The sequence below is a fragment of the Petaurus breviceps genome, unplaced genomic scaffold (genome assembly GCF_028583685.1).
Source record: "Petaurus breviceps papuanus isolate PSGF00001 unplaced genomic scaffold, PetGlider_PUasm1.0 91023, whole genome shotgun sequence".
NCBI lineage: Eukaryota > Metazoa > Chordata > Mammalia > Diprotodontia > Petauridae > Petaurus > Petaurus breviceps.
The window spans coordinates 8,035,824-8,062,028 of NW_027187398.1; the positions used below are offsets into that span (position 1 = coordinate 8,035,824).

A 26,205-nucleotide genomic window follows, 5' to 3' on the forward strand; every position below is an offset into this window, starting at 1 on the left:
AAGCCAATACCATGAGGCTGACCTGCCCGTGACGGACAGGGGCAGCTGGGTGGGGGAAGCCTGTGCGCCTGCCGCCGCCCCCCCCTCCCCCTTCTCCCACCCGAGCCTCTCCCCTCGCCTCCGGGGTCTCGTCCTCAAAGCCCTGGCTCGAGGCCCAGCCCCGGGAATAAGCCCAGAAAGGAAATTCGCGGTCCATTTCCCACGACCAGGGCAGGCAGGGAGGGGGCAGGCCTCTTGCGGCTCCACTGCCTCGTGGGAGCTGCCCAGCAGCCCCCGCATTCCAGCCTCTGGTCCGTGCCCGCTCCAACCAGGCTCTCACTCACTTTCCAGGGCTGGTACTGATACAGTTCCCAGCTCCTGGGACAGGCACCCAAGCAGTGTGAAAAAGATCAGTCATTCCCACTTATTTCCCAGCTAAGTTGGGGAGTGAGCAAATGCACATGGGAGACAGTAAAGGGGTTCTCAACAAGATTTAAGCATCCATGAGGTCAGTGGTATTACAGATACCCCACCCAGTATTCTCCCAAAGACAAGCCAGGGATCCAACATGGTTTTTCAAGTCACTTTATAAATCCAACCATACAAAAGGACCGAAGGCCCCACCAACGCCAATCCACCTCGGCCCACTCCACCCTACTCTTAGTGGATGAAGGGGATGGTGCTTTACAAAAGAAAATAGAAGGGAAATGCACAAAAATAGCAATAACGGGGAGGGACACCAGAGGCAAACCAAAACATAACACAAAATTTAACAGTGTGGCTGTCCATCCATCTGTACTCAGTTACTTCTCATGTTTCGTTTTCATTGTTCTTTTTTTTCCAGGGGAAGAGGGATGGGAACACAGGTCCACTCTTCAGGAATTAAAGGCTTCAAATATTAGCAGAAACAGACAAGAAATTTAGATGCCCAGTCCCCTTGTCTTGGAGTTATCTTATCCAAGTGCTCTGGAACTGGGGAAAGCTGCTAGGGTGCCTGGTTGAAGAAAAGAACGGGACATCTAGTTAAGGAACAGAGGGGGGGAAAGTATCTTGGCCCTTTTTCATTGTTCCCTCCTCAACTAAAGGATTGAGTACCCACAGCTAGAAGCTGCTAATTCCTTCCAGGTGACTAAACCTCACCTCCAATCACTAATGGGGAGCTGATATGCAAGCTGAGGGTTTCGCTTGGGTGGAGAGAGGGCAAGTCAGGTACTCACATACCTCTGAACCAAAGTGGGCTAATCAGAAAGGCTCTATGCTGGGCAGTCATCTCTCTTCATCAGCCAAGTGGCTTTATTAACAGAGAAAATACTCTGTAAAGGGCTGATGAGAAATCAGATTTTAAACTGCTGGATCATTATTAAGCCTTGGGACATGGTGAGGGGCTAGGAAGTGAGAAATATAAAAATACTCAATTCTTTCCCTTCCCCTTTCCCTATAAGGATCCCAGGATTGGGAGTAACTGCCCCATTCAAATAGGTAAGATGAAACCTTCACTTTTATCCTATTAAAACAACTGAAATAAATGACTGAGAAAATTATTGGGGTTTCTATTCTTTCTTGGGCTCTCACCATGGAGAAGACACAGGAGCTATAGGTAAAAGGGCAGATTTGAAAAAAGTGATTTAGGATAATGTATAAGAGATGTACAAAGTCTTGGGGGTTAGGAAGCATGACATAGACCAGGAGATGAATACACTGAAGCTGGGGAGGGACCTGTGACTTTGGTATGAGGAGGGGACTGTCTTAAGAACATCAGCTCTCAACCATTCTGATCCTGCTGCCACCAAAATCTCCAGGAATGTTATGGTTCAGACCTTCATCTAGCTTCCTCAAAGCCTTTTGGTTCCAGAGGAGGGAGGCCAGTGGAAAGGGGATGATAGTTAGAAATAATGGATGACCCCTACCAACTGGTTCCACTCATTGTCTAATACTGTCTTCTGCACTGGGCTAAAACCCCCATGGTAGGCCACTGAAGGAATGGGGGAAAACCCTGACAATTACCTCTGGCCAGAGGGCGGAAAAACATTCAGGAGTTTATCCCTCAGAGTGAGGCTGGGTAGGAGTGTTAGGCACAGATACTAGAAGGCATCTGGCACCAGCAAAGAAATGCAGCCCCTAATCAATAATGTCCACTCATATCCTATCCCTCTATCCTTTCCTCTTTAAGACACCCTGAACAATCGGAGAATGGCACTGCTCACTGGGGCTTTGGCCTCCCAGGGTATTCTTTCTTAGCCCTTAATGGGCAGGTTCCAAGGAGAGAGATCTAAGCATTCTCTTGCCCAGTAAATCCCTTCTCCTACCCCCAGGAGTCACTATGCCTCCTCCCAGCCTGAGTGGGGAGCTGGGACCAAGAGCCACAAGAGGAAAAGGTCCATGGTCTTCAAGGAGATTGCTTGGTCCCACACCAAATGTGCCCAATTCACCCATCATTGGCAGCCACTAGTTGCCCCATGCCCTCTCGGATGTAGACCGACTGGATCTCCTTGGTCTTGAGGCAGAAATCACAGGCCCAAACAGCTGAAGCTTCGGTGGTCAGCAGCCCATAAGCATTCTCTGTCATGCCAGTACACTCCCGATGGAACCACTTCTGACATGATGCTTCACACAAAATGGCATCCTGGTCATCATTCACTTCACTGCGGCATGCCCCACATGGGTACACCAAGCCTGGAGGGGGCTGGTGCCCCGATGCCCCACCTGTCTTATTTGGAGGTGCCAAGCTATTGGCATCTGGGGTGCCCCCACCCCGACCACCACTGTTCTGGGGAAAACTGGGCTGGTTGCCATTGACAGCAGCAGCAGGTGAGCCTGAATGAGGTTCCTGTGGGAAGGCAGTTGCTGCAGGAGGGTTTAGGGGTTTCCCTCCATCCTCTCCCCCAGGACCAGGGAAACCAGGATCAGGACCAGGGAAGGGGCTTGTGTTGGGGGGCAGACTTGGGAGCCCTTGACCAGGCCGCTGAAGGGGTGAGGGCCCAAAGGGAGCACCTGGCTGGGCAAATCGTTGTGGAAGAGAAGGAGGGCCCAGCTCCCCTCTGGGTGGCTGCCCCATAGTAGGTGAAATCATGGGTCCAAAACCCCCCACAGGGCCTGGCATCATTTGTCCCCCAGGAGGGCTAAAGTTCTGGCCCAAGGGCTGGTTAAAGGGCTGGTTGGGGAAGTTCATGTTACCTGGGGGTGGGTACCCAGGGCCCTGAGGGGGCATATTGAAGGCAGGACCCATTGGATTGGGGGGGAAAGGAGGAGGCTGTCGTCGAAGTGGTTGAGGCCCGCTGCCACCTCCACCACCATAGCCTGGGGGCACCTGGCCTGCCATGCCCCCTTGCACACGGAATCCACCAAAGGGTACAGGGCTACCAAGGAATGGAGGAGCTGCCCCCCCAACCTTGGGGGCCCCAAAGTCATCCTCAAATGGGTTGGATGCCACCAGGTGATCCACCATGGGGGTCGGGGGTGGTGCAAACTCCGTCAGGTGTGAGTATGCAGGGCCCTAGGAAGGGGAAGGACAAAGAAGGGGAGGGGGTGTTAAAGTTGAAAGAATGGAGGAAACTAAAGACCTGGAGTACAGGAAGGGAGATCCAGAAATACAATTCATTTACAACAGAAAGGAAAAAGGGATTGTGGGAACAATAGAGAAAATCTGGTAGATAGGGAATGATCCTGGCTGTTGACAAAGCCTGACCAAAACAGGAACCTTGAGGAATCTTGTATCAAACCAGGTCTCTTAGCTCACTCATACCATAGGATTGAGAGTGGGAAGGGGCTTTTAAATAATCAAACCCAACCCACTTCAGGGTAAGATTGATGGGATAGTGAATGGACCAAGAACATCATCAAAAGGAACTCCTCCACCTCTTCCCTTCCTATACCTGGTCCAAGGAACAGAGGGGAACACTAAAGCTTAAAAGTAGGATAGGCACATGAGAACCAGGATCTTGGCTAACGGAAAAAGACCACCACCCCACCTAAAACACAACATTCACCTGAGTATTTGACTTGCGCCGTTTCTTTTCTGGGCTCTTCATTTGCAGACCTGGAAGAAGGAAAGAATGGTTGAGGAGGACAAGTCTCTAAGACATGGCCAATCTAGGACTCCCAAACCCCCTTCCCCAAAGCCATGCCTCAAGTCACCAAATCTCTGTCACCTCCTTATCTATGCCTCTTCCCAATGCTGCAGGGTCTATGTACTACCTCCAATCCAAGCCTTGCTCTTCTCCCAACTCCCATTCAAGTTGGGATCCCAGGCTGAAGAATGAAAGGGAGGAAAGGATGAAGAAGAAAAATTTCAGACTTAGTGTGGGATTTAAAGGAGTGTTTTAGAGCTTCAGTCTAGGACTCCCTGGATTTCTGACCCTGCCCCCTTTCCCCTCAACCTAGCCCCCCCCCCCTACATAATTCAGGCCTAAGTCTCCAAGACTCAGGATCTGGCTAGAGTTCTCTAGGAACCTGGCATGCATTTCAGATTGGTCCCAATCAAGAGCCCCCTCAACTTTAGAAGTAGGTCAACTCCAACGACCTTTGAAACCCTGCTGGACCCATGGCCAGACCATCCTCTCAGATCCTTCAGTGCAGAGGGTGGCATCTCCTATAAATCCAGACACCTCTGTACCCACTGACTATCCTGTTCCCCTGCAATGTTCCGCACCACCCCCACACACCTCTTCCTTTTAGTTCCCCTGACTTCCTTTGTGCAACCATTCCCAATTAATACTTGGTCAAAGTAAATGAACAGGTAGTTTTCAGAAGAAATCAAAATTATCTATAATCATATGAAAAAATGCTCTAAATCCCTGATTAGAGAAATGCAAATTAAAACAACAGCACCACCTCACACCTGTCAGATTAACACGATGGAAAAGGAAAATGACAAATGCTGGAGGAGATGTAGAAAAACAGGGAGAGTAATGCACTGTTGGTGGACTTGTGAACTGGTCCAACCATTCTGGAGGAAAATTTGGACCTATGCCCAAAGGGCTATAAAACTATGCTCCTTTGATCCAGTAATACCACTACTAGGTCTATACCTCAAAGGGATCAAAGAAAGAGAAAAAGGACCTATTTGTACAAAAATATTTATAGCAGCTCTTTTTGTGGTGGCAATAAATTGGAAACTGAGGGGATACCCATCACTTAGTAAATTGCTAAATAAGTTGTGGTATATGATTGTGATGGTATGCTATTTTGCTGAAAGAAATCAAGGGAATGGTTTCAGAAAATCCTGGGAAAACTATATGAAATGATACAGAGAAAAATGAGCAGAACCAGAAGAACACTGGACACGGTAACAACAATACTGTAAGAATGATCAACTGCAGAAAAACTTAGCTACTTGGATCAAGTCAATGATCCACAACAATTCCAAAGGACCCATGATAAAAAATGCTATTCACCTCCAGAGAGAGAACCTATGAACTCTGAGTGCAGACTGAAGTATTTTTTTTTCACTTTATTTCTTACTTTTCTACCCCACAACATAAGGCTAATGTGGAAATATGTTTTGCATGACTTCATATGGTATCATATTTCCTGCCTTCTCAAAGGTTGGGGGAGGGAGTGAAGGGAGGAAGAGAATTGGAACTGAAAATGTAAAAAAAAAAAAAAACTCAGCTCCAAGCCCACCATCTTTGGGAGGGCTTTCCTGGGTCCCCCAGCAGCTTCCCCTTTCAGATCATCTCCCATCTGCTTTGTATATACCTAGTTATTTATATATTGTCTCCTCCATTAGAACATTTACTTCTTGAAGGAAAGTACTGTTTTTTACCTTTTTCTGTATCACCAGCTACTAGCTAGCATATTGTCTGTCATATATAGTAAATCTTTAATAAATGCTCATTGATGGAAGTCCCTCAAACCCTACAAATCCTTTCCTGTGACCTCTACTCCTACCCCCCACCCCAGACTTCACAAAAGCACAGAATTCGAGAATTCCAAGGGTCATTAGTCATTGCAAAATTGTAAAACCAATCCCTTCTCAGTCTATGAATTCCCTAACCCTTAATATACCTCAATTTATAATGCCTTCTGGCCTCAGTCTGTGACTCCCTCAACCCCCAGACTTGTCGGCCCAGGAGCCAATAAGTCCCACCCTAATCCTCAGATCCACATCACAATTCTTATGCCCCTGCCCTGGAAGACTCTTCCAAACCTATGATCTCTAGGTCTGGTATCACACACACTTCGACCTGGAGCCTCAGAGCCTGCAGCCTGAGACCTCAAACTCCTGAGACCCATAACTCCCAGGCCTAAGACCCCCGACCCCCCCCATCCCCGTTTCTTCTACCTGACACTCCTATCCCCCCAACCCCCCTCCCACCTCAGGTTACACCTGGGATCCTCCCTATTCCTCTAAGTCTCTGCTTAAGACCCCCACCCCCACTCCCGACACCCGGGATGCTCCGCACAAGCCCCAGCCCCCCGCCCCCGCTCTCACCGGCTTTGCCTTGCTTTCTCCCGGTGCTGGGCGGCGCTGGCGGCGCGGCGGGGCCGCCTCCTCCCTCCAGCTTGTCAGGGGGGGGCGGCGCCGCGGCGGCCATGGGGCGGGGGCGCGGGTCAGCGACGGCGGCGGCGGCGGCCGCCGGGGCGGCGGCGGGGGGGCAAGGAGCCCCCGGCCTGCACCATCTCCCAGAGGGGGGGATCAGGGCCAGCGCAGGCCCCTGGGCGGTACCATCGTGGGCAGCACGGAGGAGGGAGTAGGCCCCAGAGCGGATAGGAAGCTCCCTCTCGACTCAACGCCCGCCCGCCAGCCGCCAGGACCGGAACCGGAACTCAGCCCGGGCTCTACCATTCCAGCTTCGTGGGGAGGGGAGAAAGAGACAAGCAGGCGGAAACAAGGACTCTACCATCAGCCCCAGGAACCGGGGACTCTAAGGGGAAGGTCCAGCCAGGCCTGACCATAACACAGCGCACCCATTCTTGAACAGACTATCATCCTGGAAGGGTCAGACCCGACCGACTTGGTGCTCAGGGTCTTCGCGCGCAAATACCTACCCATCCATCCCTCCCAGTGATGCCACCTCCAGACACACGTACAGGCATCACATCCGCCCACCCCTCCCTGTGGTGCCGCCCCTAGACACAGGTAAAGGCGTCACTGTCACACACATCCACCCACCCCTCCTGGTGGTGCCACCCCCCCAGACACGGGTGCAGGCCCACCTGTCACACTCACATCCACCTACCCCTCCTTATGGCGCTAACCCCCAGACAGTACAGCTCTAATACACTCACAATCATCCACCCCCCTCCACAGTGATACTACTCCCAGACACATGTACAGTTGTGTCACTCACACAACCATGTCACAAACCCATCCACCTCACCTACGATGGAAACTACATCCAGATATCCACCCTTCCTAGTGATACCCCCCAGACATATATAAAGCCATGTCAATGTCACACAGCAACCATGTCACACACATATCTGCCCCTCCTACAGTGATACTCCACCCAAACATATAGTCATATCACTATCACACGTGCATTAATGCCACAATCATATATACAACCATATATATCGCAGTCACATATGGTTCCTATACCACATCCAGATACACAACCATGCCACTCATACCCATCCACCTTTTCTATGGTATTATTACAGTCAGACACAGGTTCGACAATGATACAACACCTAGAAATCCCTTCTATATACAAATACATTATTATATCCAGGTCCTTTCCCTGCATACAACCATCAGTATCATAATATATCCACAGTCATGTCATCACAAATGTATCAATTCCACATCTATACTACTTTAACAATATATCCCACCTTGATATAACTCCTATAGTAATATACCCAGACACACACAATCATATCAGTATCACATTAACACTCAGACAACCCTCCTACATATTCATACCACATGCAGACATGTTCATAGTATATCAATCACACCCAAATAAGCATCAACATCTCATCAACACATCCCTTGGAGGAACACAACACATATACTAACACCCATATATCCCTCCTACAGTGATATCACACACACACACACACACCCCAATATCCCATCCATTACCCCTCATATCACACTACCACAACACCTACCACAATCTATCAAACAGATACATACAAGCCCAAACACCACATACACATTCCCCTCACTTGTAGGTGAGGTCAGAGCTTGCTTTCATTTCCCCCCAACCCCAAGCAGTCTCCAAAGGAACTGGAGAAGAGATGATGGATTGGTAGGGAGACATTTGGTAAAAGAAATAATGATCTTTAATGACATTTCCCTTTGGTATAAGTGAGACCCGTGAATAGATTCAAACAAAATAAGGGAAGGAGAGAGAAATAGAAGAGGAGGAGATAAAGATACAGTCAACTCTCTATTATCCACAACTCCTCAAGAGTATCTTCTATCTCTTCTGTATTCCTCACAATGTCTAGCAACAGGTACTCAATAAATACATTGATTTGAATGATCCCCTCTGAGGCTTATCTGCAGCAAAGTTAAATTCCAGCCTTTTTCCTAGGCTAGGATGAGGTCTGGCTTTTAGTCCTGGCCATTTACTGGCTATGTGGCCTTCAACAATCACCTAACCTTCTCTATGCATCAGTTTTCTCACCTGTAAAATGGAGATAATAATGCCTGTGCTACTTATTACACAGGCTAGTCATGATGGTAAAATGATATAATAGATGAAGTCTTTGAAAAAATAAAAAAGGTGCTAGATGTATAAAGATGAGATAACTTTTGTGCTCAAGCAAGACAAAATCAGGAAATAATTCAGTTGCCAAAACTATAATATTCCCAAACTAAATAAAAATTATTTGGGGATTATCCACTGCTATAGATAACCATTACCCCTCAAATAATGCAGAAATTGAGAGTTGACTGTATAGAAGAACCAAACACTGGATTCACTGTCCAACCCACAGGAGTTGGAGAGGCTACAAGGGGCTACACTTTGGCTGTAAAGTAGGACAATGTGCATGCAACGCTGGGGGTGGGGGAGTGGATGTTTACGAAATGTATATACAGACCCCTAAAATAGGGGTCCTGGCCAGGAGGCACTCTGTGTATGTGGCAGAGGGGAGGAATAGGGATAGGACATTCACCTCCCCCTGGCCAGGAAGTGGGGTTCTGGGATAGGCTCTGAGGAGTAAACATCCTCTTTGAAGGGCAAGCAACCACATCTGCCCCTAGTCTCCCAAGCCCAATCTGGGAGTCCCAGGCTAAAGAAGGACTGGGGGACAGGGGAGGGGGGAGGGGGCAGATGGAGTATCATCATTTCTAGCCCACAGGAAAACTTTGCATAAAACTTATTTAGACCTGGCGCATGGTCAAAGGCACAAGGTTTAAACATTGGAGGAGGGACAGAATTCTATCCCTTTGAAGAAAAATCCCATTCCACTGGAGTTGTCCCCAAGATTCCTTTCTCCTGTTAGGGGGTCTTGCCCAGGCCCATCTGAGGGCCATGAGGCTGCATGGGCACTAATAATCTGGTGGAGGAGAAGAAAATTAATCCCTCCTCCAGGTCCTGAACCCTAGGATTCAGGTCACTCACAGATACAACAGAGTGCTGCAACCATAGCATTTTCCCCCAGAAATCTGTTGGAATTGGGACCAGAAAAGTGAAAGGGAGTATCCTGGAGGCTGGAACAGGGTTGGGGACAGGATCAGGTCAGTTACAACTTCCGTTCCACTGGCTGCTGAAGACATAGCTCACTGCCTGCAGAGATGATGGGGAGGTGATTGTCCATGTGGTAGCTGATGAGGTGACTTACACTCTCGAATCGGTGATCCTTTGTCCTAACCTGGAGGTAGATGATAGAAGAAGTTCAGACACTGAGGGGTTTTTTTTGGTAGGGTCAGGGAAAGCAGTTAGAAGAATGGGTGGGGCCACTAGGTGGTGCAGTGAATAGAGTACCAGCCCCGGAAGTCAGGAGGACCTGAGTTCAAATCCAGCCTCAGATACTTAACACTTACTAGACTGTCACCTTGGACAATATGTGGATCTCTATGTGGTCTGAGGATCTTATGGAACTGGGCAATGTGGATTCTTGATAAAGAGAGTACATGTGGGGAGAAATGCATGGAACAGTAGAGCTCTATGACCTTTACCTAGCCTCCTACCCTTTCAAGGCCCTGTTCCTTTATATGTAATAATAATAATAATAATTGCTAATAGTTAGTATTTATATAGTGAATTAAGGTTTGTGAAGTACTTCACATAGGTTATCTCACAACCACCCTGGGAGTTAAATGCTATTATTATCCCCATGTTACTAACAAGGAAACTGAGGCACATAGGGGCTAAGTAGTATGCCCAGAATAATAGTACTAATAAGTGTCTGAGGCAGAATTTGAATTAATGTGTTCCAGACCCAAGTGCTGCATTCTTCCCATTTAGGCACCACCTATATCCCCACTGGCCAAAATAAGGAATCAAGTAAAAAAAAAATTAAGACAAAACAATCTCTAAAAGTCTCTTCCAGAATCTGACCAACATAATAACCAACTACAATTTTAGAGAAGAATGACAAAACATGCTACCTAGCACCTGACAGAGCAATAATTGACTCTGCATTTTTTTTCACATAGCCAATGTGGGAATTTGTTTTGCTTGACTATATACATTTGTAACAAAATAAAATTGAATGTAAGAAATAAAGTCTCTTCCAGCTCTAACATTCCAAAATTTTTTTTGTTTTTAAGTGGATACAAGCTAGAGGGAACAGACTTGTGTATCAGGCCTCAGAACCTCATTGAAGTTGGACAATAAAACAGCCCCTAGCAGATGGAATTAGTTTGTCTAAGAAATGAGTAGTGGGAAACATCGGGAGTTAGGCCACCTGGATGGGGAAAGGTGTTAGTAGAAATAATTGCAAGGAGCAGTCTCAGGATGGTGACAGAACACCAGATCCCACCCATGTTCGTCCACATATCCATGAACTTACCACGCCTTCAGGATCAACAAGCAGTAAATGTTTTGGCTGGCCATTCTGCAGACCTGTGAGGACATACTGGCCCGGGGTGGTCGTGCTCTCCCGAACCAGGAAGTCCCCATTGAGCCTCAGCTGTCCTTCAGCCTCCCGCCTACTCAACTTCCCATGGAACCAGGGCTCCCCTCGGAGCTGCTCAGCCATTGGTGTTGTAGGGGCAGGTGGGGGGACACGAAGAGCATCTTCAAATGGCTCTGAGGGAGTAAAGGCAAGTCATGGTAAAAACAGGAGGCAACATGTGGTTCTTTTCACTAGTGAGACCCTCTTAGAGTAGGCATAAAACAGTCCTGCCCCCACAGCCCAGTACTCTGAGATGATAACAGAGATCATGCTGAAGCAAAGGGAAGCCAAGAAAGAAGAAAAAAATTAGAAGAGAAAGAGAAACTGGAGGAAAAAATAATCAGGGGAAATATAAAAAGAAAATGAAAGCTAAGGGGAAGAGTAATACTCACTCATGTCAAAGAGGTCACGTGGGGCACTGCCGTTGGCAGTAGGGTTAGAAGGACCACCAGCTCCTTGCCGAACTTTTTCCAGGTTCTGGACATTGACATAGGAGGGATCATCAAATAGTTCTCTTCCTATAGAGGGAATGGAAGTGTGTCAGTCAGAACCCCAGAGTCTATAATCCCCTAAACCCTTTCCCCCAACCCCATTTCTCCAGCTGTTCTAACTTTCCCTTCCTCCATACCTGATCCAGGAGTTGGGAGCTGTTTTCGTATATCAGGGTCACCACCAGCTAATTGTCCAACAGGCTACAGTGGCAAACACAACATGAAAACTATAGATATTAGTAGTCTACCCTATTCCCCTAGTCCCAAGCTGACTTTCTTGCTCAGTTTAGGGAACATACCAAAGTGGCTCCTAGGTGGTTGGAGGTCTGGGTACTGGGAGGGGGTGGACGAGGAACCCCTGGGGCACCTCCATCCCGAAGCCTCATGTCTACTACTCCACCAAGAGGAGGCTCCTTCCCTGGAAAGTCATTGTAGTACTGATGGTCAGGTGGCTCCTCTTCCTCCTCATCCCAAGCTGAGCCATCAAAGCCAGCCATCCTGATAGGAGAAGAGAGAAAAGGAAAGTTCATTTATTCCCTGGCCCTAGCCCAGACTAGCCTGCAGAAAGGGGATCTCATAAAGTGGAGACTGGATAGCTCTCACCCAAAAGATCAAAGCAGGGAAAGCAGCTAGAATACGGATTGTAGCTTTAGCACTCTAAGCGACCTAAGAGGTCACCAAGTACTATCTCATTTCACAGATGAGGTTACTTGTAGAGCACAGAGTGATTACTTGTCCTTGGTCAATCATCTAGTCAGTGTTTATGGGTCCAGCACTCTATCTATCCACTACTTCCTGCTGATTCTTATTTAGAGAAAGCTAGGTGACATTGTAAACAGAGCACTGGACCTAAGATCAGGTAGATCTCAGTGGAGATCATTACTAGCTATGTGACCCTGGATAAGTCACTTAACTTCTGTCTCGATGGCACTTACCTCACAGGGTTGCTTTGTGAGGATCAAAGGAGATAGTTGTGTAAAGGGCTTTGCAAATCTTCAAAGAGTCATATACTAGCATAATAACAGAGGTTAACTATTACCTATTAACTGACCAGGGGTTAAGGACCCAGGATCTGTGGAAAAGGTGGCCTATCTGGAAAGGGGGACAGCCTAGATTCCAAAGCAGGCCATTTCTCCAAAGAAAGGATAGGGAAAAAGAAGCTACTGCTACAGCAGCAGGGCTAGAGATTAGACCCCAAGGAAGACTTCTCAGAAGGCCAGCAGAAAACATGGGAAAGAAAGAGGTAGAACAGGCAGTGAGGACATGGGGCCACCATTTCCAATCTCTAAGATTCTTTTAGCTTGAGAAAGAACCTGTCAAGTGAGCTGAGGCCACAGAGGGACAGCACATCCCTCACCTCCACAGCTTAGAAAAACTGGCTTTCTTCAATGCTTAGCATCGGGGTCACTTCTCACTGCTTGGCTTCACTGGCTTCTTTGTCCCCCACCCAGTTGTTAGTGCTTTCTCCTTTGTCTGTTTCATTTGACTGATTTGCTGAAATGTATTCTCCCAAAAAGAAGGGAAGCTGTGTCAGAGTCAGGAGGATGAACTGCTGATTTTTTGGCCTTTTTATCCACTAGTATCATGCTTTTCACGCAGCAGGAGCTTCAGAAAGGCTTGATGGACTAGATGGGCTATCGTGGGTTTGCACTATATTTCTGAGGTGTTCTTTCCTCTAAGGAATATTCCCACACCAATGCCCACATCCCTAGGCTTCATCCTACCTGTCATGGGGGGTGACGAGCTTAGGTGGGTTCCTGAGGTATTGTTTGAAGCGCAGCTCAAAGGCCTGGCCAATGGTGCTGATGACATCCTGTGCTAGTCCTTCTGGACACTCCAGGATGTGGCAGGCTATGGGCACAGCAGGCATTGTCCTTATAAGCAACAAGTGTGGGGCTGGGGATGTTCAGGCACTAGCCAGTCATCCCAGGCTCCCTGGAAAATAGCCACCCAATGGACAAAGGAAGCTCTAAATTCCCTCAATGACCACAGAATTAGTAATTGGGGAGGGGACCCCTGACCCACTCCTCATCCTTATTGATGGATTGGTGTCTCCCTGACCCACCCCATCAGATTCCCTCTTACCTCTCTGATTGACAGGATCTTTGGCAACATAGGCAACATACTCCGAAGTGTCCTAAGGGATCAGGTTCCGAATCGGACTAAGAGGCGGGCTTGGCTTTATCCTCTCCCTCATCAGCCCATGAAACCTCTTCACTCCCTCCCCAACTGTATCCAACAATTCTGGGCCACTACAATTAAGTTACTCAATTTTTCCCCAGCCACCATCCCTTTTTACCACAACTCACCGGATCCCCACCGGACGCAAATGAGATTGACTGCATATGGTGATTGGCAATGATCTGAAAATTTGGGGTGGTGGGGGGCAGTGTTAGCAGTTACACTTTGACCATGTTCTTAACTCCTTAGTATTCCCTACCCTACAAACTCCCTTATTTTCTTCCTGTGCCATCCCCTATTCGCCTCCGCCAGGGGCCCTCTAACTACCTCCACCCAGATACCCAGTTCTTCCCTCACCTTCTCCCCCTGGGTTTCTCTGACTTCCCTTCACAAGCTAGACTGCTTCCCTCCTCCCAAATCCCCCCAGGCCCAACCAACCTGTTTACAGTCTGCAGCCATGAGGTTGAGGCTGCTGGTAGAAACAGTTAGGGTGATGGGCATGCCAGCAAACTTTAGATTACTCCTCCCCAGTATGGAGCTGAGTGGGCGGCTACAGGGCTAAGAAAGAATCCACAGAGAATGTGGAGGTTAAAGGCCACAGACCTACCACTGAAGAAGTCCCAGTTTCTATATCCAGAAATCCACCTCTCCTCCTCCCCTCTCTGATCTTCCATAAACTCCTGGCTTCCCCTCCCTCTCTCCTCCCATCACCACTCTCCATGATAATGCTCCCCAGGTACCTTTCTCCTTCGTGCAGCCCCCTTGGCCCCTGGCACAGCCTCACACACCAGACTGATTGCTTCTCTGAGAAGACAAAGACTTGCTTAGAAGCAAAGATTTTCCCTGGGCCCCAACATAGGTCTAAGGGAGGGGAAGCCAGGGACAGACTCCAGGGGCACTCTGAGCTCTTTGTAGTGGCTGATTGAATTAAAGGCCTTTAATATTTGATGATACTAAGGAGCTGCCTGCTGGCTGATTGGATTAGGGCCTCTGGGCCCAGTGATGGACCCAGTCACTTCCCCTTAACCTCAACCCTTCTAGTCACCAAATACTAATTTTCCCTGAAACCATGCCCCCACCCTTCAGCATCTTTGTATCCCTATGGCCTGGTACATAGTAAGCTCTAACCAAAGCTCAATGATTCAGGTGCTCCCCTGCTCCATTCCAAGGCTGGAAGGGTGAAGGGGGACTCAGATCTTCCAATGAGCTCACTTAAGTGCCCCATCCCTCAGTAACAATGCTCTTCCTGTGCTATCATGACCACACGGCCCCACTAGCTCACTAATTGCTAGGAGCCCCAGCAACACTGCTGGGGCCCCGGGGCTCCCCACCCCCACCCCATAGCCCCAGACAGACCCCACTTACCTGGTGACCTGGGTTCGAGTACTGAAATCCAAGGCCCGCATCGACTGGAGGACCTCCACACAACCCATGTACTAAGGGAAGGGGAGGGAGGGAAAAGTGGAGCATTTGACCTCTGCCAGCTACTATGAGCACCACACTCAACACACGTACACACAAAAGACCCCCCAGGATTTTCTCCTATATCAATTCCAGAATGTGAACGTCTACCCACTGACCATGCTTGGTATCTGAATGTAGAACACCCCTAATCCCAGTGTAGAGGAAGAGAAGAAGAGGTTAGAGAAACAGTCTATGTAAAGTAATGAGGAAAGACAAATCTTTAGGTGTTGGAAGAAAAGACCAGAATGATATGGAAAGGAAGAGAACAGGAAATAAGAATTTCTGCATTAGAATTAGGGGACAAAAAAGGCAGGGGGAAAAAGCAGAAAAGAATGGGAAATAGCAGCATCTGGGGCAGGGAACAGAGTAGGTAGAAAGTAAAATACGGAGGGCCAATGTACCTGAAGAGGAAATTTGGTAGAGGAAGAAAACATAAAATCTAGCAAAACAAGGAATTTAAAAGGGTCTCTCAGGCAAAAGAAGAGTGGGTGGGGGCTGAGGGGAGGAATATTTGAGAGTACAGATATACTCACTCACCCGAACAAGGTAGGAAACCCCAGGTCCCATGACCTTGTCGTTGGGATGTAACCAACCCCGAGTTGGCTTGTTGACAAAGCTCCCGTGACGAGTCCACTCCTCACCCCCCAGCTGGCCCCCTTCCACCCGAGTCCTCCGCCCGCCGCTCAGTTTGTTCATGTCCTGGAGAAGAGGTGAAGGGCCTGAGTCTGGCCCAGCCCCCCCTGCATTTCCTTCCCTATCCTCAGGTCCCCATCCTGACTCTTCAGAGGGCTCTAGCCGTCCCCCAGTTGGGTTGGCTAGCTTCAAATTGCTTATCCGAGGGAAAAAAGAGCAAAGGGTTGTAGGACTATCGTCTCCCAGCACTGGGGGCAAGATGGGTCCCAGGGAAGAGGCAGATGGAGAGGACAACTCCCCAGGGGATAAGGATCCCATAGTCCCCTCTTCCAATGATGAAAGAGATTCATTCCGAAGAGGGTTGTACTTAGGCTTGGGGGGTAGGAGATCCATGGCTGGGAGATAAGGGGAACTGCTGTCCAGCCCGGCCCTCCCCCCAGCCAGGGTAAGGGGGCCGGGCTGGAAGCATTCCCAGACCCTTAGTCTGATCTGCTATATACAGGCAGGTAGTCACAGAGCCCTTGTAGGGAAGACCACCACTTCCCCAGCTCAGACCCAGAGAAGCCCTAGCTCCAACCCCGCCTAGCATGAAGGCTCTCTCTAGCTGGAAAAGAGAGAGCTGGACCAGGAACAGTTTGGCTCCTCCCCAGGGGAGGAGAGCTGGTAAGTGGAGGCCAATCAGGAGGACAGTGCTGACTCACAGGCACAGAAGGGGCAGAGCCCCCCACCACTACCCCACCCAAGGCCTCAAATCCTAAGGGAGGGAATCTCTGTGGCCCTCCCATTTCCACATATCCACTCACCCCCCTCCTCCCAACCAAGCATAACCAGGAATGGGGAAAAGGGAAGGGATGATGAGAAGACAGAACAGATCTGAAAGTCTAATGACTGACACTGGAAAGGGGGAGGGGAAGGCAGGAAGCCTGAGCACAGTGGGGAAGGAAACAGAGAAAGACAGGGAAAGGGAACAATCCCTAAGTTATTTCCCTTTCTCACCCAAGGTAAAAATTCTGGCAACCTTGTCCTGGAGACCCTTATCACTGCTTGCCCTGGGGAGAAGATCCCCAGGGAACCTCAAGGCCATTAGCTAAAACTACCATAACAGCTGGTGATATAGTAGAAAGGAAATCTCTCTCCTCTGCCTGGGGAACAGGGAAGGAAAGAAAGATAGCAAAGGGATGCTAAGCAAAGGGGCAAGGGAGAGTATAAGATCCAGGGAGCAAGGCCAAACCAGTGCATCGATAGAGCCTGCCCAACAAGGCCTCCAGAGGATGAATAAGGAACCCTGGGGAGCTTGGGACTACAAAGGAAGAAGGCAGGTGAAGTGAGTCTCCCTTACCTTTTTAGCACCTCAACTTAACATAAAGGAACTGAACCAGCCACAAGGATAGTTCTGCCCTACATAGTGCATGACTGAAGGAGGCCAGTATCCTCCCAAGGTAATGTTTGAACTAAGCGACCATCACTTGGAAAGTGGGCAAGGCTCTGCTAGTCCCTATTCCTGGTTATTAGATCAATAAGCCAAAGCCCCGAATCCAAAGATTAAGACACATCACTATCCAACAATTCTCCTGGGGAAATTTCAACTGTCCTAGGGTTCCTCTACCTTTTGTATACGGGCACTTACCTATTCCATGAGGATCATAGGAAAATCCACTATTGGCCACAGGATCCTAATTACCCTAATCCCAGAGATCTATGCTCTGATCCCAAAGATAGGAGGCTTCCAGACTCCTCCCCATAGCCACAAAGCACTGGTAGTAAGGGCAAATTTAAAAGCAATGAGGGTCACAGGCAGCCCCGGGCATGAGGGATGCCTTAAACATATACATGTGAATACAATTGCTGCTTCCCTCCCACCTATCCCTAAATCTCCCTTCTGAGATCTAGAGCCATTCTGAAAAGGGACCCTCCTCCAACCTTGAAGACTCCCTCCATATTCTAACGATACAGAAAAGGAGATTGTGGGGAGTCAGTTTTGAGTCTGGACAAAGGAAACAGTCCAAAACCCATTTCCTCCACCCACAAGTTCCTGACTTCCTGCCAAACCAAATGGAAGAGAGGGCAGAAATTCCTACAAAGGCAGACAGCAAGAAAGATTAGAGGGACTAAATTCAAAATCAAGCCTCAGGTACATTTCTAACCTACAGAGAGAGAAAAGCTTCCTTTCATCTCCTAGTCAAATGTATATTCATTGAAGCAATGGAAAGAGTGGTGGATTTGAAGCCAGGGCTCCAATTCCACTTCTACTTAGCATCTTTGACTTTAGGCAACCTCTCCATGCCTCAGACCTCTCATCTATAAAAAGAGTGGGAGGGAGGAGGGTTGGTTTAGATGGCCTCTAAGGTCTCCTCCTCCTCCTCAATTCAGAATCTATGATCCGATAAATGGGGGAGGGGAGAGTGGAGAAAAGGGCTTGTTTCAACCCATCACCCCTTAGACACTGGGAGAAGAAATTTATCATCCCCATCTCCTCATTCCCCAGGGCTCAGTTCACAGATCACAGAAAAAGGAAGATGCAAAAAATAATTTCCCACATATTCTGTGCCAAGCCTCCTGTACTGCCTAGAGATACTCACTTTCTTATAGCTTTCTCAGTAAGAAAATAGCAAAGAATCATATGTAAAGGACTATTTGGAAGAGAATGTGGAAGAAACTCAGTTCCAGGGAACTAAAAACTAGATGACTTTTCGAGGTTAGGAGTGGGGGTGGGGAATATTTTTTTTGCTTTCTCTGCCCAGGGGGAGGAGGGAAGGGAGGAGAGTACAGTGGCAGGGAGCAGCCGGAAATGGCAAAAGCCTCAGGAATGTTTCCTGGACTGAAGGTTAGGCAGGCAGAGAAAAGATGGGGAATACCCATACAAGAAAACAGGAGTGGGGGTTGGGGCAAAGTCTCTAAGGCCAAAAGTACCGACCCCCCTCTCTCCCCACCTCCCAAATGCAAAATACCCTAGTCTTTTAGGGTAGGTGGGGAGAAGTTACCCATTTCACAACCCCATTCCACACACCAGGGAATCCATGGCCCAGCCCAGCTCCTGAAGTACAGGTACGACATGCAGCTGTTTCTGGGGTGGAGCAGGTCCTGGGAAGGGAAACTTAGGGAGTAGATCTGGGAACTCATCAGGGATTTCCCATCCCTTCTCCCCTACCTCCAGCCCAACCCACTTCAGGTCACCCCACACCCAAGAATAAAATTAAGGCCCAAGGGGGAGGGAAAGTACAGCCAGCCTCAATACCCCAGATTTGAGTCAGGGTTAGGAATTATGAGGCAGCGGAAAGAGCTCTTGGTTTAGAGTTGGGAAACTTTAGATGATCCCAACCTCTAATACTTAATACTAATGTGATCATGTCACTTAAGCTCTCAGAGTTTCAATTTCCTCATGTGTGAAATGTAAATGAGAAAACTTGCACTACCTCTCTCATAGGAGTGTATGGGGATACTGCTATATATCTCAGTTATTTAAATTATTACCATCATATGGGAGAGGGGACAGGAACACAGGCACCAGGAACTGGGGAGAAAAGCTAGGCTGGGCAGAAGGACCAAGTGTGTGACAGAGAAGGGAAGCCAGGTTTCTGGAGTTGGAGTAGGGACCTTTCAGGTAACAGAAGATCCCTCCAGATTTATAAGGGACATCTTAGAACTATCTCTTGGAAGGTATGGTTTCAGAGAATTATAAAGGGAAGGATCATCCAAAATATTTTCCAGCCTCTCTTTCCAGGCTGTTCCCTACTTCACACATTCTATCTTTAGCCAAATTAATTCACTTACTGTTCTGGTCCACAGTCTATCATCTTCCATCTCTGTAGCTTTACACAGGCTGTCTCTCATCCTTGTAATGCACACTCCACCTCTGATTCATAAAACGTCTAGCTTCCTTTAAAGTTCCACTGAAATGTCACTATCTCCAGGAAGTTTATCCTGATTTCCCCCAGTTGCTAATGGAAATTACTCTGTGCATAATTTATATTTAATTTTCTACCTGCATGTGGTGTCCCCTCCATTAGGAGGCAAGCTCCTTAAAGGTAGGAACTGTTAGGTTTTTGTCTATGCATACATACATAGACAAGCACTGTCAAACACAATGACTCTTAATAAATGCTTATTGAATTAAATGGAAAAGGGGGCAGGGAGGAGGACAAAGAAATGAGGTGTAGACAGGGATCGTGAATTAATGAAGGGCAGCGTTCCCCAGAGTTCTAGCGGAAGGCACCTGGGGGTGGGGTAGGGTTAACCAGGGGCCAGGGTCACCTAAAAGCCTGGCCATAAAGAATTGTCGGGGAGGGAAACCCCCCCTGGGGGGAGTCCAGGGGTAGCTAAGTGTTAAGAGGGCGGGGTTTCTGGGGGAGGGGGGTGAGGAAGGCAGAGCTTTCCAAAAAGGGGGCGGTAAGAAAATCCAAGGAGGGGGAAAGATTTAGGTAGGTGACAAATTTGGGGGGTTCGGAGAGCCCCTGAACTGGGGGCTGGACTTCCGGGGATGGGGTCCTAGAAGGCGGGACTTGTGCATGGTTGGCCGGAAGTGGGATTCCAGGGGACTGGGGGGGAGAACATTAAATAAAGATGATAAAAATTTCGTACTCACCAGGGCCGCATGGGGGTCTCCGCTCCGCGCCGCGGGCCGGTCTCACTCCGGGTCTGGCGGCCGCAGCTTCTTCGAGTAGACGCTCCAACTTTCTTCACCCCCCCCAAGCCCAGCCTCCCGGGAGAAACTTTATTGCACTCACTTCCGGCCTGATTAACCTTTGACCCTCTACGCATTACGTGTCTCCTCCTTCCTCCATTTCTTTGCCCCTCCCCTCCCGTAGTAGTGCAGGGTGGTGCCCTCAAGGAATGATACCCAATAAGAGTTTGTGTATGGTCCCATGGGCGTATACGAGACATACTGTCTGGCCCTATGGACCAATAAGAACCCGAGGAAGGATAGAGTGACAAATATAAAACCAGTAAAAGTCTCGAAGGTGGCCTTTTTTTCCCGCCTCCGGCCGAATGAGCCAATCGGTTGAAGGAGCGGCAGGTTTGAAAGCGAGGCCCCGTAGATTTGTGGTGCGCGCGCGTAGCTGGTGTTAGGCGGTTGGCGGCGCGGGCCTGGGGTCCCCCGGGAGAAGCGGACATGTCTCATAAACAAATTTACTATTCGGACAAATACGACGATGAGGAGTTCGAGTACCGGTCAGTGCGGGCGCGAAGGGGGTGGCCATGCTAGGTACAGTAAGCATCGGTGGGTGAAGGCGCGAGGACCACCTTAGCCATAGCGATAGAGGGGAGAAAGAGCTTGAGACGCATGCGCGAGACCCAACTGGGGGAAGTGGGCTTGAAGTAAAAGGGAACTTAGACGCATGCGCAGGAGAGGTTTATAGTGGGGGGGAAGGGGGAGTATATTCAGAACGCATGCGTGGAATCCTTGCGGCTTAGTAAAACTGCCTAGGAAGGGGACATAGTGAAGGGTTATTACCTTTACCTTTGAGGGTCTTCCGCCATCGTCCACCCCCACCCCTTTCAAACTGACTGCTCTCTTTTATCTCTGCACTAATGCAGAAGGAATGCCAGGTGGCTATAGAACTGAGAGTGGGACAGACCCGCCAGTGATATAGTTAGCCCCAAGAAAAAAAAAGGATGGCTGGGGGCCTCTGTGCCCTGAGGGTACAGTGAATGGGAAGGATGTCAAAAGTGTTAGATATGCTAGTGATGAGGTATAGGCTCTGGGAACCTCCCTTGGACTCTTGATTAAATCATCCCATTTGATGAGGCATTTGCATGAGGCTATAAGCCTTACATTGTGGCTGAGCCCAAACCTCTGTTACTAGATTTCCCACCTTGGAACCTATCAAAGTGTCCATCCACCCTTGAACTAGCCCACCATAGTTTGTGGCCTCCAGCTACTTCCCACCCTTAAATCACTCATTGTCCTCATTAACTCCTCCTGAAGACCCTCCCCAAACTCCTCCTCTAGACCACCCCTAGATTCCTCTCACAACCTTCTGTATATAACATCTCATACCATATAGAGTGAGAGCTATAGAATACCATAGAATAGTGAGAGCACTGTAGAATTTTCTAGCACAGACTTACTCTGTGTCCAATGAAAGTGAACTTTTAATAAATTTTACTTTTCTTTGGCTGAGAAGACTCAAGTCAAATTCATTCGGCAGGACCCTGCATGTTGGTATTTTGGGACTCTAGGAGCCCCCTTGACCTCTCCTCTAGGAAATAATAGATTTAGGATATGACAGATATCCACATACATTTGAAGGGCCATTTAGTAAAAGTATTAGATTTACTCTAGGTGGCTTCAGAAAACAACTAGGAATATAGTTGGCTCTGATTAAGGAAGCCCTGCACTTTGATAGTAAGTAGTATCTGCCACTGGAACTGTTGAGGTAGAGCCTGAATTACCATGTTATGGTGTTGAAGACAGATTCTTTTAATGGATTTTAATAGCAGTCTTTACAGAATAACCTTTAAGATATCTTCGAATTTAAGATATCTCCAGCTCTTTCCAACTAGATTTCAAGTTCCTTAAGTACAGGGAAAAGACATGGATTTCATTTGTGTATCCCACAAGGCCTAATAAAGGGTTCTGTACACCCTAAGTAACTGACACCAGCCACCATATATTGGGTGCCTATCCTCATACAAGATGTTGCAGAGAACTAAAAAAAGACCCAGTACTTCTTTGGATCTTGACTGACTTATTCTATCCTTAGCTATTTATTTAAATAAACCAATAATGAGACTCATTTATCAATTCCCCAATTATTGAAACAGAATAGGGAAAAGCCACTTGTTTGATCTTGTGGAAGATGCCAATTTGGAACCACAGCTGAAATTGCTTTGTAGTGGGTGTTGGTTTAAAATATGCTGTGCTGCTGTGTTAAGTCAAAATTGTTTGGTCTGGTTGGTGGCTTTTAATTCTAGGCCTGTTAGCATAGAAATCCCTAGTCAGGGACTCTGGCAAGAAACATTTCTTTATACACAGAGACATCTTTGTATACAAGGGCCATTCAGAAAATATTCATTGACATTAATGAAGCTCAAATTGGGTCACTAAGACTCAGATTCCAAATAATCAAACAGCTCATCTGCCTCCCTGAGTGACTTAGACCCCAGATCAGAACCTTGGCTAAGAAGTAAAGTTAAAAAAAAAAAACGGATCAGAAAAGTAAAAGCCATCTAGTTTTCTATTTCTGTGCATTGGCTTTTAAGAACCACTATCTACACTCCCTCCCCCAAAGCCATCCCAGATATTGGTTAAACAGTTATAAGTGTTCTAATCATACCATTATTCTTATCATCATCAATAATCAAACATTAGTTTTAAAGTGCTCAATAATATACGACAGATTTTTGAAAGTGTATCTATAATAGTGTTGACTGAAGATCCCCCCATTAGATTTGTAAGTTCCCTTGAGAGCAGGAATTGTTATCATTCCTTTGTATCTCCCCCTTGATCCATGATATAACTTTCTTTACAGAGTGAAAGGCATAATATAGAGTGTTGATTGCCTAACTGCACCATTCTTAGATGCAAATCACCCCCACGTTTCTGTTACAGGCACGTCATGTTGCCCAAGGACATAGCCAAACTAGTCCCCAAGACCCACTTGATGTCTGAGTCTGAGTGGAGGAACCTTGGTGTCCAGCAGAGTCAGGGATGGGTCCATTACATGATCCATGAACCAGGTCAGTGGAAAATCTGAAAGCAGCTCTGTAGGATAGCACTGGAAATCAATAAGATTATATATCAATGTAATAAGCTAAGAAGATGGCAAAGGGAAGGGGGAGGAGGAGGAGGACGAGTCATATAATAGTTAATAATCTATTGTCTTAAGCATCTGTGCCCACATAGTGGCTGATGTTTTATATTTTTAGGTGGGATAGATTTGTGCTCCCTTGCTCTACATGGAGAATTGTTGAACTGACCACAAATAGTGAGCAAAATATCTAGAGTTCAATGATGGCCTGTCATTTTGATCAATAAGCATTTATTAAGCATTTACTATGTGCCAGGCACTGTGCTGAGTTCTGGGGGCGCAAAAAGAAGCACAAGACAGTGCCTGTTCACAATCTAATGGGGGACACAACAAGCAAACAAATTGTACAAACAAGCTATGTATGGCATAAATAGGAAATAATTAGGGGCAGCCAGGTGGTTCATCGAGTAAGAGCACTGGCCCCAGTGTCGGGATGACCTGGGAATCGAATCCAGGCTCAGATACTTAGCATCACACCCAGAAATAACTGGCCGTGTAACCTTGAGCAAGTTACTTAACCCCAATTGCTCAAAAAAAAAAAATAGGAAATAATTAACAGAGGGAGGACACTAAAATCAAGAAGGTTTTCATGTAGAATATGGGATTTTAGTTGGGACTTGAAGGAAGCCAGAAGGCAGAGACAAGGAGGGAAAGCATTCCAGGCATGAGGGGCAGCCAGAGAAAATAACTGGAACCAAGAGACAAGAGTCTTGTTCATGGAATGGCAAGGAGGCCAGTATCATTGAATCAGAGAATATATAGAGGGTTGTAAGGTCTAAGAAAACATGAAAGGTGGGAGGACAGCTTTGAACATCAGAGGATTTTGTACTTAATCCTGGAGGCAATGGGGAGCCACTGGAGTTTATTGAATAGAGGGGTGACATAGTCAGGCCTGTGCTTCAGGAAAATCACTGTGGCAGCAGAATGGAAGATGAATTGGATTAGGGAAAGGCTAATGGCAGGCTGACCCACCAGCAGGCTATTGTAATAATTCAGGCCTGAGGTGATAATGGCCTGCAATAGAGTAGTGGCAGCATCAGGAAAGAAGGGGGTATGTTGGAGAGATGTTGCAAAGGTGAAAATGCCAGGCTTTGGAAACAGACTGGCTATGGGAAATGAGAGATGGAAAGAAGTGAAGATGACTCCTAAGTTTCAGGCCTGGGGGTCTGGGAGGATGATGTTGCTCTCTACAGCAGTAAGGTAGGAGGGGGTAGGGGGAAAGAGGAGTTTAGTTATGGACATGAGTTTGTTTAAGATGTCTACTGGACATCCAATTCAAGATATCTGAAAAGCAGTTGGAGCCTGTCAGTATGGACACTCCTGTTAAATTATGTACCCTATGATTACAGACTAGTTATAAACTAAGGTCAAATATGCCCTGTTAACTACCTCTACCTCCCCTGCTTCTCTGCCCCTAGAAATCCAGTTTCTGTGTTTGGATATGTTTGAACTATAGCCAAAAAAATTATTTTTATAAATCAACAGATAAAACACCAGAAATTCAACTTCAGGGCAGCACTAATAAAAGACAATTCTATGTCTAGGCAAACCTAGTAGAGGGAGAATTGATGTTAGCATTACTATATTTGCCAGCAGACCAAACTGCTGGGTCTTTTTCTAGGGCTGAATGGTAAAATAAAACTTAAATTCTAAATATTAGAGTATGCATAGATAGACACATAGATTATGACTTAAGGGGGAAACCAACTCATGAAAACGAGACAGGCTTGTCTTATCTTATTCAACTATCTCCCTTTCTTCCAGAGCCTCACATTTTGCTGTTCCGGCGGCCACTGCCCAAGAAGCCTAAGAAATGAAAGAGCATGCCACTTCTGTTCCAAGCTGTACATAGCTGTCCTTACCTGCTAACATCTTTCTGCTAATAGTGTTGCCTTCTTGTTTCTCACTTGGGATATTTAAGGGATGTTTAATACACTGTTTGAAAGTGCTGGTGACTCTCTTGTTTATTGAGCAAAGATGACACCACCACAACTACCCCATTGGGTGCTCTGATGAATGTATCTTCAGCTGAGCTTTGCCTCCAAAAGTCATGGCAAGCTCTGTATCAAGCTGAACACATTGGGTAGATGGACAAAGCACCAAGAGTGACTGAAGACTCATCACTGCTTAGTTGTGGGGCATGTATAATTGTTACCATTGGTGTTTTTCTCCTGCCAGGTTGTGTACAAGGTGACTTAATGGGTTTATATTTTCATTTGTTGGGAACTTTCCATTTTATTCAAGAAATGTCTGTTCTGTTTAAATCCCTTGAATAAAGAGGAAGTTTTTGTAATTCATTCTTAGGTTCCTTCCGGCTGTGATCAGAATAAGTAACATTCACGAGAAACCAGGGTGCTAAATATCTAACTTTTTGTATAATGAGGCTCATTTCAGAGAGTTGATTTTAAAAATAGACTAAACTGATTATTCTCAAACATCTGTTGAAAATTTTTCATTTCAAAACTTCACTGGCCCAGGGCAGCTCTCTCAATAGAATACATTAATTTGTCACATTTTATATTTGTATGTTTTTGGCCAAAGCGTTGCTTTACTAATTTAGGCATGAATAAAGGGGATAATTCCATTCATAACAGTTCCCTGTATAATCTATGACAAGAACAGATTTTTTTTCATCAAACTGAAGTCCCTTTAGTGTAGTATTGACAGTCTTCTGAACTAGAGAC

At 47.2% G+C, this 26,205-nt stretch overlaps 3 protein-coding genes across 7 annotated transcripts; 1 reads left to right on the plus strand and 2 right to left on the minus strand.

The window, feature by feature from the left end:
• Positions 1-548: 548 nt before the first annotated feature.
• Positions 549-6,766, minus strand: PYGO2 (pygopus family PHD finger 2). 2 transcript variants are annotated; one of them, XM_069078193.1, is made up of 3 exons: positions 6,413-6,766; positions 3,966-4,015; positions 549-3,472 (listed from the first exon to the last, which is right to left on the minus strand). In XM_069078193.1, the coding sequence occupies exons 1-3, from the start codon at positions 6,513-6,515 to the stop codon at positions 2,405-2,407; spliced, it is 1,221 nt and encodes a 406-aa protein (XP_068934294.1). In that variant the 5' UTR covers positions 6,516-6,766; the 3' UTR covers positions 549-2,404. The 2 variants fall into 2 exon arrangements, with proteins under 2 accessions (XP_068934294.1, XP_068934295.1); XM_069078194.1 differs by lacking the exon at positions 6,413-6,766 and adding an exon at positions 4,128-4,227.
• Positions 6,767-8,191: 1,425 nt separating this feature from the next.
• Positions 8,192-20,538, minus strand: SHC1 (SHC adaptor protein 1). 4 transcript variants are annotated; one of them, XM_069077961.1, is made up of 14 exons: positions 20,353-20,538; positions 18,752-18,851; positions 15,675-15,836; positions 15,039-15,109; positions 14,414-14,477; positions 14,112-14,231; positions 13,802-13,855; positions 13,578-13,629; positions 13,217-13,343; positions 11,792-11,990; positions 11,630-11,693; positions 11,394-11,519; positions 10,897-11,135; positions 8,192-9,753 (listed from the first exon to the last, which is right to left on the minus strand). In XM_069077961.1, the coding sequence occupies exons 1-14, from the start codon at positions 20,526-20,528 to the stop codon at positions 9,625-9,627; spliced, it is 1,683 nt and encodes a 560-aa protein (XP_068934062.1). In that variant the 5' UTR covers positions 20,529-20,538; the 3' UTR covers positions 8,192-9,624. The 4 variants fall into 4 exon arrangements, with proteins under 4 accessions (XP_068934062.1, XP_068934064.1, XP_068934065.1 ...); XM_069077963.1 differs by having other exon boundaries at positions 18,778-18,851; positions 20,353-20,504; XM_069077964.1 differs by lacking the exon at positions 18,752-18,851 and having other exon boundaries at positions 20,353-20,508.
• Positions 20,539-20,771: 233 nt separating this feature from the next.
• On the plus strand, positions 20,772-25,818 carry CKS1B (CDC28 protein kinase regulatory subunit 1B). Its single transcript, XM_069077970.1, has 3 exons — positions 20,772-20,939; positions 23,323-23,450; positions 25,286-25,818. The coding sequence occupies exons 1-3, from the start codon at positions 20,881-20,883 to the stop codon at positions 25,336-25,338; spliced, it is 240 nt and encodes a 79-aa protein (XP_068934071.1). The 5' UTR covers positions 20,772-20,880; the 3' UTR covers positions 25,339-25,818.
• The last annotated feature ends 387 nt before the right edge of the window (positions 25,819-26,205 follow it).